At 46.9% G+C, this 16,076-nt stretch overlaps 1 protein-coding gene and 2 long non-coding RNA genes across 9 annotated transcripts in view; 2 read left to right on the forward strand and 1 right to left on the reverse strand.

Moving 5' to 3' along the window:
* Positions 1 to 154: 154 nt before the first annotated feature.
* Positions 155 to 1,960, reverse strand: LOC140002534 (uncharacterized). Its single transcript, XR_011809333.1, has 2 exons — positions 463 to 1,960; positions 155 to 350 (listed from the first exon to the last, which is right to left on the reverse strand). It is a non-coding gene; the product is annotated as an uncharacterized lncRNA (long non-coding RNA).
* On the forward strand, positions 1,957 to 8,508 carry GC (GC vitamin D binding protein). Its single transcript, XM_005011830.6, has 12 exons — positions 1,957 to 2,089; positions 3,827 to 3,896; positions 4,267 to 4,399; positions 4,503 to 4,714; positions 5,439 to 5,571; positions 6,065 to 6,159; positions 6,467 to 6,596; positions 6,685 to 6,887; positions 7,107 to 7,239; positions 7,392 to 7,489; positions 7,743 to 7,875; positions 7,968 to 8,508. The coding sequence occupies exons 1-12, from the start codon at positions 2,029 to 2,031 to the stop codon at positions 8,019 to 8,021; spliced, it is 1,455 nt and encodes a 484-aa protein (XP_005011887.1). The 5' UTR covers positions 1,957 to 2,028; the 3' UTR covers positions 8,022 to 8,508.
* A 1,464-nt stretch (positions 8,509 to 9,972) lies between these two features.
* Positions 9,973 to 16,076, forward strand: part of LOC106014628 (uncharacterized) — a 78,369-nt gene continuing 72,265 nt past the window's right edge. For 2 of the 7 annotated variants that reach the window (XR_011809334.1, XR_011809336.1), the window contains exons 1-2: positions 9,974 to 10,096; positions 10,505 to 10,600. This is a non-coding gene — a long non-coding RNA (uncharacterized lncRNA). Of the gene's footprint in view, positions 10,097 to 10,234; positions 10,376 to 10,504; positions 10,601 to 16,076 lie in introns of those variants that run through there. The other 5 variants (XR_011809335.1, XR_011809340.1, XR_011809339.1 and 2 more) reach the window with 5 other exon arrangements.

Genomic DNA, 16,076 nt, shown 5'->3' on the forward strand with positions numbered 1-16,076 from the left:
TTCCCATCAAGTTTCAGGGGCTCAGCACACCCCAGGACCCTCTCGCCAGTGGCTCTCACCCCCCAACTCTTCCGTGTCCCCTTTGCCCCTCTCCCCACCACCCCACAGCTCCTTTCCAGCAGCATGGCGCTAGCAACCAGACAAGAGACAGGAATGCTTACAAGACTTTATTTGCAGGCTTGCACTGCACAGGCAGCAGCAAGTGGGCTGTCTGGGGAGGGGATGCAGGGGTGTCACTTTGTGACAGTGGTGGCCAATGAACAGGGAAGCTGCGAGTACAGGAGCCTGTAGGGAGCCGAATCACTGGTCTGTCCTTTTTCTCCTGGACTTCTGCAGCGGAGATATGGGAGCTGTGGGGCAGAGAGAGCATCGTGAGTTCCCTGCCTCACCACTGTGCCCCACCACCGCTGCTTCTCCGTTGATAAACCACCACGTTTATCAGCGCTTCTTTCCATCACCCACACTTTTACTTCGCCTCCTGCCGGTGTCCAACTGCTGCTGGCATTTGCCCTGCTCCCTGGGGCAGCTGGAAGACAATCTCATCCTGACACAGATGCGCTGAGGCTGCCGGCCACGCTGGTACTCTGGCGTGCCCGACGTCACCTCCATGCTTTCTGGAGTCTCCCCTCCAGCTGCCCCACAGATATGAAGGTGGCCGGTTGTGAAGTCATAGCGCCCGGTGACGATGCAATAGGGCAGCAGTTGCCAGGCGCTACCCACGTGGCCCCAAGGGAAAGAAAACAAAGGGGGTCACCCCAATGTGCCACCAAATAACTCATCCCAATGCTTCACCTGGTATTTCAAATGTTATTTCCAATCAGTTCCCCTTCTTCAAAAGCACACTTCTAAGGAAATAAACGGACAAAATTGCTGTGAAATGGGTTCTCTCTGGTTAGGGATTAGCTAGGAAAGGGTCTGGGTGATCTCCTGAGTTGCAACATCTGGTGCCTCAGCCATTTCTCTCCAGACACAGCTCAAATTAAGACTCGATGCTGATTTTACAATGTGCCACTGTGCTTATTATTGTTTGCTGGACTCATTTCTGGCTTCTCATGAGCATGTTAGTGACCGTCCTACAAGAAACGGGGCCAGTTTAGGGCTGTCAGCACCCATGTCCCAGCCAGCAGGACCCACGCAGAGCTGCCACGTTTGCCCTGCTCTGCACCAGCGGATTAATTTTGAAGCATCGCATGGAGGGGTTCATGAACTATTATCCTGAAGCTGTTTATAGCAGATTCACACAGGATTTTGTTAAAAAAGAATCAAATAGATGGCAATTCAGCAGTGCACCAAGTGACAGCTTGAATCATGTGGGATAGTCAAAGGAGAAACAGGCTATGTGTTTGTACAAAAAAAAAAAAAAAAGTATCCATTTTTTCTTTCACAAATATACAGCAACCAAACACTGCTCTGCTCTCTATAGGTCACGAATGAATCTTTCAAAGCATTTTAAGTTTGTTGTTACTCTGCACACCTGAAAAAAATTGTCACTGTGCTGCACAACATTTCAGCTGGCATATTTGCTTCAGTGGGGTATCTCACAGGGGAAAGCACCCTGGCTTTTGCTCCATTTTCCAACCACAATGCCTGCCATCTGCCTTCTCCAAGGCTGGCACCTGGCCATCACCTGTTTCCACCCAAAAGAGCCATCTCCACCCTCACAAGTACCTGCAAGGACCATTTATCAGGCTCAGAGCACACTGCTTTGCACTCATAGGATGCACAGGATACTTTCCCTCGCACATCTTATTTTGGATGGGTCATGGGTAGAAACTCTCTGTCTGGACTCCCATAGCAATGTGCTGCTGTTTTCCCTGGGTTAATTATTAAAATCAGCCCCATTTTGGAGGTGCTGGCACCCTGAGCCTAGGATGCTTGCCCCCTGCCCTGTTGCCAGGATTAATCATTGATCCAGCAATGCTCAGGAGCCCCATATAAATTCTGGTTTGGGTTTCCCACTGCTGCTTTTTGCACGGGGAGGGAGAGCAGTGGTGGTGGTCACTGTCCCTGCCCTGGCCACATTGCACCATGAAGGCGGCTGTCACCCTCCTGCTGCTGCTTTTTGCCACAACCCACGCCGAACACCGAGGTAAGAGCGCTTACCCCCGAAATCCTTGTACTGCTGTGGCTGCAATGGAGCTGTCACCCTGTACTACATAGGGTCCATGACACCCTGCGTATTAATGTCAGTAAACTCAAAAATGGGATTTTCTTTTTTCCATATTAAGCTAAGTGAATCGAACGTCTAGGACCATACTCTCTGCTCTCAATGAGCAACATTTTGCTTTCTCTGCTGCTCAGTGGGGAAGCATAGACCTGCTAAAAAAAAATAAACAAACAGCCAAACATACATCTTCAGCACTGGATTTTAAGAAAGAAAAGGAATTCAAGACTTCAAGACACACCTACAGCTAGACACACTGATGCTCATCCTGGTAGGACAGTCTGCAGGTTTCCCTTCCTTCCAGGGACCATCTCCCTGGTAATGACAGCAACAAATCCTCAGACAAGCACAGCAAAGTGCTGTCTGCCCCCTTCATTCCCTCTGCTTCAGAGATGTATTTTTCTCTGCAGAAATGCTAGGATTTGTACCTACTACTTGTAGCCACAGAGCTCTCTCTTGCTTTGCTATTCCCTGAGCTTTGCTTGGTTACCAGCAGACAAATCCCCCCCCCGAAATGGCCTCTAATTTCATGCTGAAAGCCCCAGAATTACCTTTTTACAAAAATTTCTTCCCCCCACAAATGCAACCTTGCAAAATTACCCTTACTTTTTTTTTCTTCTCTCCTTACTGAAGCAATTTGACCTTTGGCTGATACAGTGGTGTATAACCCTGTGGTTTGGGTAAAATGACCCCGTGTCACATTGGTGGAGGCTGAGGCTGACACACTGCCGAAAAAGCAAAGGGGAAGCGGGCTAAAGCAGAGATTTGGCCGGAGTGTGAGAGATGCAGGCAGGAGAATGTAGCTGTGGCTGGGATCCCAAGGGGGGTGAGGGGGATCTTTTCTGGTCCAAAATCCCCAGGGAAGATCATGTCAATATTGCAGCAGAGAGGCCAGCTCAGTATCAATGTTTACCCTGACAGTAGCAAAGTCTAAGTGATGCCTTTTTTTTTGCAAGAAAAAATCAATATTATTTCCAAGGGATGAAAGAGAGTCTGGGGATGCATTTGCTGCTGCCTGCTCCTGACCTCCACAGCCCCAGATAAAAACCAACACTGCCTGTTTCAGCCATATAGGAATGTCCGTGTGGGTAAGGGCCAAGTGTGCCTGACATTTTCCTGCAGCTGTCTCAATTACATGGAGGGTTCCTCCTTCTCCCCCTTGTTTTGGATGCAAACTGCAGCAGCACAACCCAGGTAACAGAGCCACTTCCCCCAAATGGGCTGGGCAGCAGCAGCAAGTCCCAAGCATCAGGGACCACAGACAGGTCTGACAGGAAAGGAGAAGCTGTTGCATGCTAAAATACAGCCCTGAAGTGAATAAGGCAAGATTGCTGTTTTCAGATGAGACCTGTGTGATTTAGGACTGCCAAGAAGGGAAATGAGAATGAGAGTAAAACACAGACATGGTATGAACATCTCTGCATAAATACATGGGAAGAAAAGAAACATCATCTCAGCTCCCCAAAACAGCATGAAGTACTTAATAATGCTTTTCCCCTGCAAAAGGGGAAACATCTGAGTTATATCCTACATTAGGCTCAACGGAGCTGAGCAGTGCTGTTTTTTTTATTTGTTTCTGCAGGGAGAAAGGTCGTGGGAATGAGGCACCCACATAAGCAGAATCAGCGAACTGATCCCAAACTTTTTTTTCTGCATTTACAGGTAGAGCATATGTCCGGGACAAAGTATGCCAAGAGTTCAAAACCATGGGGAAGGACGACTTCCGAACCCTGTAGGTACCTCCTACAATATTTACCCTCCCAAATTCAGCATGCAAATTCAGCACATAAGCCAAGACCCCCCACCAGGATTAAAAAATAGCTTGGAAACTGGCAGATTTATTTGGTCATTTATTCACTCCCTGCAAACAAGGGCTCCTATCGTAAGAGCTGGTGCACATCCCCCTGGCCACGGCAGCCCCAGCCTGAGATCTGCTCCAGGCAGAGACCAGTCACAGTTTTTGAGGACGTGCTGCTGGTTCTTGTGGGACTAACACTGATGCTCTCCATGGGGTTTTGTTAGAATGAGTTTCATCAGGCTGATGTTGATGTGGGCTTTTAGAAAACACAGTGAGCTCATCCTCTCATTGCCTTTGCTCCCAGGACCCTCATCATGAACAGCAAGAAGTTCTCCAATGCCACCTTTGAGGAGATCAGCCACCTCGTGCGTGAGATTGTCTCGCTGGCAGAGACCTGCTGCACCGATGGCGCTGACCCCTCCTGCTACGATGCTGGGGTAGGTTGACCACTACCCTCTATCAGTCCCTAAAACCGTGGACATGATCAAATTGGGGGAGCAGCCTCCAACCCTAGGCAAGCATCCTTCTCCCTTCCTGCAGTCTTCAGCTCTGTCGGCCAAGTCCTGTGGCCCCGACTCGCCTTTCCCTGCCCACCCAGGGACAGCTGCCTGCTGTGTCCACCAAGGCCTGGAGCAGAAGCTGTGCCTGGCCGCCCTGCAGCACCCACCCCGCCAGCTGCCCCACTACATCGAGCCCTCTAACGAGGAACTCTGCCAAGCCTTCAAGAAGGACCCCAAGGACTTTGCCGACAGGTAAGGGCTGGGAGGCTGGGCCAGGCTGGAAGAAGCACTCAGGCTTGCTGGGATGGCAAGCCATGCTGGTCAACATCTGGATAATGACAAAAAAAATTGATAGCAATCTGGAGGGCTTCTTCATGTTCACGCTGAAGCCCATCCTTTACTTTCTTGGATGGAATATAAAGGTTCCCACCTTTCCTCCACTTAGGGCCACCAAGCTCTCTCCCAGAAGTCACCATGTCACTTTGCAAAAGTGCCTTGACCATAAAGAAGCTGTATTAAACATTGCAGCACTTGCTAGTGCTGCTGCAGCCAGACTGACTGCTGCCGTCCACAGGGATGAGGAGGTGATAACACCCTGCAGCTCACACCACTATGTACATCTTTCCCCATCTTGTCCCTATGCCACTGTCCCAGGCAGCAGCAACCATTGCCATGGCTCTTTGCCAACCCTTTTATGGAGCTACCAGTGCATCCAAACAAAAGCTTGGTGCATTCTGTGTTTGGGCATGCCACAAGGAAAGGATTTTACAAAATGGATGAGGGATGGAGGTGGCTTCTCCCCCCTGCAAGCGGTTAGAGAGGGAAATCAGGTGGGTCGATGGCTTGATGTAATAAGCCAGCAGCACAGGAAGGCGCCTGAAAGGCTGACATCCCCAGTACAGCTATAACACCCCCAAAAACACATCTGCAACTGAGTTCCTGGTGCTGGGGTGTTTGAAGTCCACATCTGCCACAGGTTCCTGTACGAGTACGTCAGCAGCTACGGCCAGGCACCCTTGCCTGTGCTCCTGGGCTCCACCAGGAACTTCCTCTCCATGGTCTCCACCTGCTGTATATCCTCAGCACCCACCGTCTGTTTCCTGAAGGAGGTGAGTCTGCTCCCCATGCCTGCTTTGCCCTTTTGCTCCTTTGCCCCACAGATGCCCACAGCCATGGGTGTCTCAAACCCAGCCTTGCTCATGCCCAGCCCAACAGCATGAAGCTTGCTGGATTGAAATTTTCCTTTTTTCCTTTGCTTTTGCTTCTTCTCAGTTTTGTGAAATTTGAAGTTAAATGACATGGTCTGAATTTCTAGACATGAGCGAAGCTGTTAGGAAATCCACCTGGGTTTTGGTAGGACAATTTTCATGAAGCTCTAATTAGCATGAAAACTCAGCAGAAGTAGTACCGTTGTTTTTTGCAGTAGGTAATAAAAGGAGGCTGAATCACGGGGCTGCTCACAGCATAACCAAACAGCAACTCACCAGGCACAGTATTTTTTACCTTGCTATGGAGAGGCAGTGATGGAGAAGTTTCCATTGCACCTGGAGGATATCTCCACCCTATCACCCACTCTATAGCCACATCTTCTTCTTCTTGCAGAAACTGCAAAGAAAAACCCTCTCCCTACTCACGCTGATGTCAAACAGGGCTTGCTCCCGCTTCACGGTATATGGGAAGGACAAAGTGAAGTTCAGGTAAAAAAGGGAAATGGTGTTTTCTGGCCCTTAATGCAGGTCAGCAGGGGAGCACCTTCCCATTTCAGATGGCGGTTCCTTTCTGGTTTTCACCAAGATATATTCCAGCTAAGATGAAGGTTACTTCCACAGACCAAGGCTGGTTGTTCTGTGTGGGAGTGCTTGGGTGCTACATGCACGGATGACACACACAGCGTGTAGGAAAGATAGAAATATAGAAATATTAGAAGTGATTACGGTCACTATTTAAGTTTACGGAACAGATGAGCTGAAACCCTTATGTCCCATCTATGCTGTGTCTGCCCAGCTACCTGACCATGCTTGCCCAGATGATACCAAGCGCTTCATTTGAGGACCTTTCTCCTCTGGCAGAGGACGCATCTGAGGTGTTTGCCCAGTGCTGTGACTCGGTGGCTGAGGACTGCATGCAGAAGAAGGTAGGGCAGCCCTGAGCCCTCCCCAGGGCTAGGGGGCTCCCTGAGCAGGATGCTGAGCCCCAAGTCCCCTCTGCTCCTCCCTCCGCAGTTATCAGAGCACACTGCGAAGGTCTGTGCTGCACTGTCGACCAAAGATGAAAGGTTTGCCGACTGCTGTGCAGGAAAAGACCTTATGCAAAACTACTTCTGCATCACCGCCTTGAAACCAGCCACAGCCCCCAAATTGCCTGAGCTGCAGAAGCCGACCAACAAGCACTTGTGTGGTGACGATGGGGCCCTCCATGCCAGAAGGTCAGCACCACAGAACCCACTATATCTGGTATTTTCACCCTCCTTGTCATTACACAACTTAATTATTTGGACTTTTCTCATAGTAGCCCCAAGAGACCCACACACCATGAGAAGGGCTTGGAAGCATAGGGTGTACATCACTGCTGCATCCAAGAGCTGGCAGCTTCAACAGGCACAGCCAATACTAAATATTAACTTGTTTTCACTGCCCCACTTCAGGTACATGTTTGAACTGTCACGGAGGCACACCAATGTCCCTGACGTCTTCCTTGGCAAACTGTACGATGCATCTGAAAATGTCATCAGGGAGTGCTGCTCTGCCAAGGACTCCTCTGCCTGCCTTGACAGCAAGGTGACCGGGAGGGACACCTCTGTTTTACACACCATAAACTCCCTTGTCATTGCACACTGCCTTCCTCTCCAGCTCCTGCATCCCCCAAAACCCTCCACAGAGGCTTTTTTCCAGTTCTGGTTGTAGAAATCCCCTTCTTTTATGCCACACAGCGACAGCAAGTGGGAGCAGAGCTGCCCACCTTCCTGGAAAACACCAACCAGTTCTGTGGACAGTACAATGAGATGAATTTCCTTGACTTCAAGAAGAGGTAAGAGCTCATCACCCTCTGTTGGTGCTCTCAGAAACTCATATTTAAGTTTGTCCAAGTCTTTGTCCTTGAAACCTGGCTGTACAAGCTTCATTTCTCCCATGGCATCAGGGAAGCATTTCCTCTGATGATGCCATCAGAATTTGGCAAGGTGTGAATTGTCTGCACCACAGTCTGGAGGTTGCACACACCTAGGTCCCTACAAAAGCCCACCCCTCATTGACACATCCTCCCCTCTGGCCCTAAACTATAGGCTGAGGGACAGCATGAAGAAGACTATGCCAGAAGCCAGCCCTGAACTGCTGACACAGCTGGTGGATCAGAGAGCTGATTTCGCTTCCACGTGCTGCCCAGCAAACTCACCACCTCTTTATTGCGCTGCACAGGTAGGGCAGCATCTCCCACTACCCCACATCACGCAGAAGGCAGTCACCTGCCCCGGGATCATCAAGCTTCATTTCCTTTGTCCTGCTTGCAGGTGACCGCATACCTGGAAAGTGCATGCAAGCAGGATTCCTGTGCGCTGATTTAGGTGTGGAACAGCAAAAAACAAGGCGGGGGGTCCCACTGGAGGATGCTGTTTCCTGAACAGCAGGGAAAGGAAGCATCCAGCTTGTATCCTCCCCAGCTGATACATCACTGCAGCCATAATAAAGATATTAAAAAAAAAAAAAAAAAAAAAAAAAGGATCTTCACCCTGGGGAACACCCAAACCTTGCTTTCTGTGTGGTCACATTGGGGCAGAGCATGGAGGATGGAGGGGGTCAGATTGGTGGTGGGAGGGAGGAGTGGTGGGTTGGATTGTAGGTGGGAGGGGGAGGTCCCAGCTCTGGCTGTGGGAGCCAATTTTCTAAATCATTAATCAGGAAAACCTAAATCACATATCAAGCACCCCCACACGTGGGGTTGCTCTCTTTGAGTGTTTGGACATTCAGTCAGCCAGAGTCATGAGTCCATCCTCTGGGATGGGACTTCTGGGGCCCTCTGCATTAAGGCAGAAATAAAAAGCCCAAATTTCACTGGTTTGTACTCCAAGACCATCATCCTTCTGGCTCCCTGCTAGCATTTACTCCCCAGAGCCTTCCTGCATGCCTGAAAGCAGGCTCACAGCTCTGCCCTGCAAAGCACAACCTCAGTTTTTGGGGAGTGCAGGAAAAAGCAATCAGGAGAGCGAGGAAGCAACATCTCAAGACAAGTTTGCTATTCAAAATAAAAACAAAAAACGTTCAGCAGCACTCCAAGAGATGGCGCCTGTAATCCAGGGAAATGAGGGATGCACTGTGCTTGCAAAATCTAATAAGGAACATGAACGAAATTTAGACTGTTGTGAAACAGGTTATCTTTACTTTAGTGATTGTTCCACTGTTGCACTAATTGGCCTAGGCCCTGCTGCTCCCCAAAGCAGGCAGAGCGATGCTGTTCCCAGCACCCCCAAAACCAGACCTGCATAAGGCTGTCTGACCAGGTCCCACATAAGTCTCCATGCTGGAAAGTTGATCTTGCCACCCTCTCTGTACCTTCCCATACAGCACTTTTAAAATGGTGAAATAACTCCTTCCCAGTGCTATCAGTGATGTGAAAAAAAAAAATACTTTATTATTATTATTATTATTATTATTATTATTATTATTATTATTATTATTATTGACTGGAGGGGTGGAAAAAGAGGCTAGGCAGATGAATGAAAAGTAGATAAACCAATAAAAAGAGACATACCAAAAGCCCCAAGTGCAAACCTAGGCTGCGCTGGATAATGTCCAGCCTTACAAGATATTGCAACCACACATCACACAGCTGAGCTTACTTGCAGAAACAACATTTTTCTTGACAAAACTTGGTACTAGCAAATCTCCTGTGGATTTAAGGAAATGGACTACATTGAGGACAACCCTGTGGTTGCTTCACAGTGGTTTTAATCATGGGCCTCCAAGCCCTCCATGCAAAAGATTATTCTCTTTTTCTGTGTGCATGTCCTTCCACAAACCTTTGCTGAAGTGGGTTAAGAAGGTATTGCCCCATCCTTGTCAGTTCCAGGTTAGAATCTCCTGCCCACAAAAGAGTCTCTGATAAACAGCTCTATCCCTTCATAATCCCACTTTTTTTTTTTGGTGCCAGGAAGAGGTTTTAACAGTTGGTAATGTTACTACTTTTAAAGACTAGTTGTAAAGGTTTGCAATGCGAGCCTGAGCACTCCCTTAGCAAAGTGTGCGCTTTCCTTTGCCAGGCACCACGTGAGTGATGCTGTGCCTCTCTAAAGAAGCTGGATGCCATCCCAGCCCACACCATGAGGCCATAGTGGGGCAAGGAAGCCACAGCAGGGCAGTGAGGGTGGCAGCCCCCGTGGCAGCAACACCCTATGGTGGCCTCAGGGAGGCCACCATAGCGTCCCATGGCCGCCATTTTGGGTCCCATGGCCGCCATTTTGGGTCCCGTGTCCGCCATTTTGGGTCCCTGTGGCCGCCATTTTGGGGCCCCGTGTCCGCCATTTTGGGGCCCCATGGCCGCCATTTTGGGGTCAGAAGCATCGAAGGGAGAAACAGGCCCCAGGTGGTTTTAAGTCACGTCTTCTCCTCTCTCATCCTTAGTTTCAGCCCTGTTTTCTCACAGGTCGAGCATCAAAACAACTTTCCCATGCCCTGAAATGCATGCAGCTTGTGGGGAGCACTGAGGAGAGTGAGGTTTGGGATGGGAAGTGCTGGTGTTTTTTTTAGCGCTATTCTTCCTCACTGAGGGGGCAGCCTCAGAACACCATTTTAAAAAGCAAACCCATGCCCTCTCCTAGCATCTTTCAGGAGCAACATCAGGCTGGCATGAGGTGCCCCTCCCAGCATTTTCTTTTTGGTGTGTTAAAATACCACAGGTCTGCGATGTCCCCCACACTGCAGGGTATGTTTCCCTATGTAGTAAGTGGGTGCAGATGGGGCAAAATCGTGCCAGAAAGGCTTCACCCCATACTTTGCCAAGCAATTTTTATTATTTTTTTTAATTTTATTTTCCCCTCTGATCCCTTTGCAGAAAAGCCACTACACATGCTGTCTAGGAACCTTCACGGAGCACAGAGCAGAGGTGGACTTCGCAGTATGACCCCAAATCAATCCCAGGATTACTGAGGTATTTTTTCCTTCTTTCTTCATAAACACCTTCTGCTAGAGGTCCCTCAAGGCTTTTTTGGCCTCCTCCAAGGGTGTCCTACCAGGTTGCACCCACACAGAATGGCACGTTGTCTGAACCTAGTTTACCTTTACACATGGCAGCTGCCTGCACCTTTATTCTGACTGGAAATTTAACTAGCATGGCAAGTAAATAGCTTGGTTTTAATCATAGTGACTAAGCTTGGTATGCTATTTTGTAGCTGAAATATATTTTTACATATTTAACTTATTTCTAACGCTGTTGCATATTAAAAAAAAAAAAAAAAAAGAAGTTAATTGTAAGAAGTAGCATTTATTTCTGCATGACTGAAAGCTTTCCAAATGCCTCTTCTGTTTTATAGTTTAAACAATAAATTAGTTACCCTTCTGTCCCCTGAGGTATTAGCTGAAAGGTTGGGTAATGGTTGGGAGTTTTCACTGCTTTCTTGTTACCTATGAACACAAGTGAGGCAGAGCTGGGTCCTACAGTAACTGTGAGGCAACATCACTATTGCATAAGGAATTAAAGTACAGAAAGGCAATGTCAGCCCCTCCTTTTGCACTAGGTACTGTGGTCGGTGACCTGCACAGCATGTGAACCATTTTACTGATGTAGTCACACATCTTTTATTGATAGGCTTGGGTTGGGATTAGGGGAAAGAAGGAAGGTTTACCTCAGAGTCCAAATGCATATCAAACAGTCCTTGCAAAGAGCAGAAGCCCTGGCTGCCATTTCAGGGAAACAAAACTTTGCCAGTAACAAAATTCACGTTTCCAGGGAACCTCTGGACTCTTAATGCAAGCTCACCTTAAAAAATACTGTGCGTGGGACTAATGGCCTCAAATTACAGAGAGAGAAAGTTCACAGCACCTTATTAATCTGCCATAGAAAGTAGCCATCTAGGCATAAAAGTCAGGCTATCTATTTCCTCACGGTAACCTTGAAGTAATTCAATGCCTTCTGCTTGGTCCTCTTGTTATGTAGACATTTGGTAATCCCCTTTGGCCTTTTCTGTCTAAAAGTCAAAAGAAGGCTTCAGAATATTGAATGCCAGACTTCAGCTGCACCAGCAGGTCTGTCTGAACTCTCCATGGGTGTACCCCTACCTGCCAGTCTCCTCGGTAAGACCAAATAGCTGAAGTCTGTTCCCCACGTATCACACTATGGGGGGCCCTTCTGCCTTGAAAGGAGTGAAAGGTGAGCCGCTTCACTGCTTTTTAAATGCCATCTAGCTAACGTGGCTGTACGATAAATGGGCTGCAGTAAAGTGAGAAACTCCCTAACCAGAAGGCCGTTCTACTTCACGCAAAAACATACCGTGCAATGCAAACCAGTACAGCACCCCCAAATCATGCTTGTATGCTTTCCATTTCCACCGTGTCACCTCTAATCCTAAAGTCAATTCTGATCTGAGTTTCAAGACTTTGCCAGAGCTCCACAAAGATATGCCTGTGCACATTTTTCATGGCAAGCCTGCAAGCCGGCCTAGTTAAGGATTTTGGGCCACTTTTCTTCTGTTTTAAATTTTGTCCTGTACTTTAACTCAGAAGCGATTATATTCATGGCACCTCCCTCACATTCTTCACCTACAAAAGGGGCTGTTATTCCAAGCAAAGCCGCCTGGAAGTGAAATATATACCTCTTCCATCAGTTGTTACCAACACTTTGCTACATGGTAACCTCTGTTAACTTGGGGTTTCCTCTATCCAGGTGTAGGCATCCTGTGAATATGGTAACGCATGCCATGTTTCTTCTGGGTGACATTACATGGAAAAGTTAAAGGGTAGAGCAGGAAGGAGGCACATACCAAAGTGACACTAGCTACTGAGAAGTGACTTACAACAAGTCACTCTAGCATGTGTCTATAACTGCTGATGAGACAGATGAGGGACTTACATGCACACTGAAAAAAGAAAAATGATTGTTTTGGGAAGTCATTGTAAGGGGCTCTCAGCCTGATACGGCCTAACAGGGACTGTGAAGAGTAAATGAGTGACCCATGGTATATTTTCTTGTGTGTGCCTGGCTGTCTCTCCCACAATTTTTATACACAAACACACATATACACATGTGTGTATGGTTTAAGCACTAACAAAAGTTTTGGGGAAATGCCAGTGGTGAACAGTGTGGGAAGGCAAAGGAGTCAGTGCTAGATCAAAGACCATATTAATGTGTGGTAATTACAAAATAACTGCAACAAGCAGAAAATCAGATGTCCTGGGTCAGCATGACATTGCCAATGAAAAAAAACGCAGGTCAGCCTAACAGGCAGGCACAGAGGAGCTTGGTGTGGTGAAGGGGACGTTCCCAAACGTGATGAGATTAAGCTGTCATCCCATATTCTGCACTGGGCCCAGAAAGGTTACGGTGACCCACTGGATGCAGAGGAGGAAGGAAGGTGTTTTGAGGTGACTCCTTCAGCATCAGGGATGTATCTCTGCAGCAGGGAAATGAGGTGCAGAACATTTCTAATCTCATCACAGAGAGAAGTAGTTATGGTCTTTAAGATGCCTGTAGTGGTGGCTGCTGGGCTACCAAACAACACACAGACCTTTGATGTACAGAGTGTAAGAAATGCTCCTTCACTGTGGTACCACGTGCACATTGTCAATAATTTATTTTGGCTGTAAAGGAGTTGAGGTCTCATCTCCATCCTCAGGACGTGGCTCAGTAAAATCACAGTTGTATGATGCATCATATCCTTCGCCTCTTTTAAGGAATGAAACCGTATAGGTTTGGCAATACTATAGAAAAGTGTTCCTGCTCTGACTAGAGGTCTTCATTCATATTTTAGTTGGCTCTGTTAAAATAATCTGTGGTACTTTCAACTGCTACTAAAATCCCTCAAAGAGGGGAAAACATACAGTCATTATTATCGTTTCTGCTCTTCACACAAGAACAAACTTGCATGAAAACTGGAGTAGAGGACACAAATAACACTAACTTAAGAATCTTACCACTTTTTTTTTTTTCTTTTCATGAGTATTTTCATTCTGAAATTAATTTATTGCAAACAGGGATAAAATTCACAAGCTGTCCTGTTCAGAAAACATTGTTACAAGTATTTGAACAAGTATCAAGGGCCTTCTGCTTAAATAGACAAGATCTGAGACACAATTACATTAAAAGACAAGCAAGCAAACCTACTGATCCCAGTCACTCAGCTTGAAGAACAAGCACTATGCAATATGAAACAGAGCAAGGCTGAACTCCACAATATTCAATGAACAACAAAGCAAACACTGATGTCTCTAACAAAAGGCAGAGGATTAGGTCCGGTGTTATGTGTTTCACGCATATTTAATCCATAGGTTAGATTTTAAAATCAACTGTGGAAATCAGGAGAATCTACCAGGAAACTCAGTATTTCAGGCTTCTCCTCCATGATGTTCATATATATATAAGCTGAGGGAGCAATGCTGTTCCCCAAAACTCACACAAGAATGAAAAACACCCAACATATTTTATAGTCCTGCATGTTTGGTTTCCTACTGCTCCCCTCCAAGAGAAGCTTAAGCAACATGAGGTTGTATTTGTATAATGCATTGTACACAATGCCCTGTGTTTACTACAAAAGACAAACATTTTTGTCTTTTCCTTGCAATTAGCTTGCAGTGGTCAAGTGGCTTCTCCCTGTCCCCAGTGTAACATTTGGAAATACAGAGCAGAGCAGCAGAGCCAAGGAAGATGCACAGTTTAGCCACCATTAAATGACTTGAGTAATCATTTCCCTTGTATGTGTAACATTTTACCTCCTGACAAGTTTGCCACATGTCTGTGTATCTGTGATTTGTGACTGCCTTGTGTGCACCAGCTGTAACATACCCTGCTGGGAAGGAACGTACCCTGCTTGGAAACCACTCTTGGAATTGATCAATCAAATTCTCAGGTGCCATTTTCTTAATTTTGCTGATATATAGACCGCTTAACTGCTTCTTTCCTTTGTGCTGCAATTAGTGAACTGCCTGGCTTAGAAGACTTACACAGTTTACAGTGAAACATCTTTTAAACATGTTGGTCTGGAGCTGTGAGGTGATACTATGCTCTCCAACAGCTGTCCTGATAATGGCAGCCTTAACAGAAGGGAGATCAGCAGGCTAAATGAGAAGGGAAAACCCGATATTCCTCAAGGAAACTAAGAACAGAGTTATGCCTCTCTTTTTCCTAAGAAAAGGGTGCCCATACACATCTGTGTGGTGCTGTACACACTTGTTCCTGGCTGAGCAATGGCAACGCAGAAACAGAAAGCGGATGTTTCCCACTGCTATGTCTGCAGTGGTCACATCCGTGAGATCGTAGACAAATACATAGCTGTGGGATATTGTTCTGTGTACTTCATCAGAGATGTTTTAAACCCCAAAAACATTGGCACCCTTTTACTTCCCATCTCCTGCAGCTGTCGTTCACTGTATTTCCTGAAACTGCACAGCTAAGTTAAAAAAAATAACCTATACTGAAATGCATTTTTCCCATTTCAGCAACAAAGCAGCAGGCTGTGCAGACCCACTGGGGATCCTGGGGGGTGTCTAAGTGCCCTAACACCACAGGGCAACTCTTACTACTGACTGGGGGCTGCCTGATCCCCAAAGACACTCCTTAGAGCCCAGAACCGACAGCTCAACCCAAGGACTGAGAGATGGAAAAGAGATAAGACTTTGACCAGAAAATACTTGGAGGATCAGTAGCTGTCAGTAGTATCCTCTCAGGCATTGCTGAGATCTCTTGTGCTGTGCTGAGCCCTTCTGGGGATCTCACCCACAAAACCTACTTTTTCTGTTCAGGCTTTGACAGCTCCTGTTGTTTCATGTCTGCATTTCCCTTGCATCACAAGAACCATTCCAGCAAATTTCAGAGCTATGCTTTTCAGCTGGTCATCAGGTGATTGTTCATAAGCATAGCAGAAATCTGAACAGAGTTGTTGTGCATCATCTGCCACCTGTATTGGATTTCTCTGCCATTTGTAGGAGGAAAAATTTTCAGATGCAGGACATAAGTCAAAAGAAAGAAAAATTACCCACCAAAAGTGCGTATGTTACAGAGAAGTACCTCTGGGAAGAAACCCAGTTTAAGACAGAAGATAGCACAATTACCAGCATATCCTGTAAGACTTTAGATTGTTTTGAAGACTGTTTCATTTCAAGCATTATGAGTTTGGGGAACAGACCATCCCATCCCTGTAAGATATTGTCATTAAGTGCGGCAGAAAATTTTATTTTTTTTATTTTATTATTATTATTTTTTTTAATCAGAAGTATGGAGCACACTGGGCTGTAATGGTCCATACACTGACCTCAGGAGGAATCCTGCTAGAGAGACAAAATACCTGGCACACCAGAAGCAGCTCCTAAAATAGAGGAACCTTTCAAAAGATAGCAAGCCCCATTAAAATACCTCAGACCCTTCTACCACCAAATCACGCAGCTGATCCTGACCAGTTCTCAGTGCTGGTGACCTC

This window comes from Anas platyrhynchos, chromosome 4 (assembly GCF_047663525.1).
Source record: "Anas platyrhynchos isolate ZD024472 breed Pekin duck chromosome 4, IASCAAS_PekinDuck_T2T, whole genome shotgun sequence".
In the NCBI taxonomy this organism is placed as follows: Eukaryota; Metazoa; Chordata; class Aves; order Anseriformes; family Anatidae; genus Anas; species Anas platyrhynchos.

Bases quoted from the DNA above. Each gene is read 5' to 3' on its own strand.
- GC (XM_005011830.6), top strand. From the start codon at position 2,029: ATGAAGGCGGCTGTCACCCTCCTGCTGCTGCTTTTTGCCACAACCCAC. The intron at 3,897-4,266 runs GTAGGTACCTCC...CTTTGCTCCCAG, and splicing joins AAGGACGACTTCCGAACCCT to GACCCTCATCATGAACAGCA. The intron at 6,597-6,684 runs GTAGGGCAGCCC...CTCCCTCCGCAG, and splicing joins AGGACTGCATGCAGAAGAAG to TTATCAGAGCACACTGCGAA.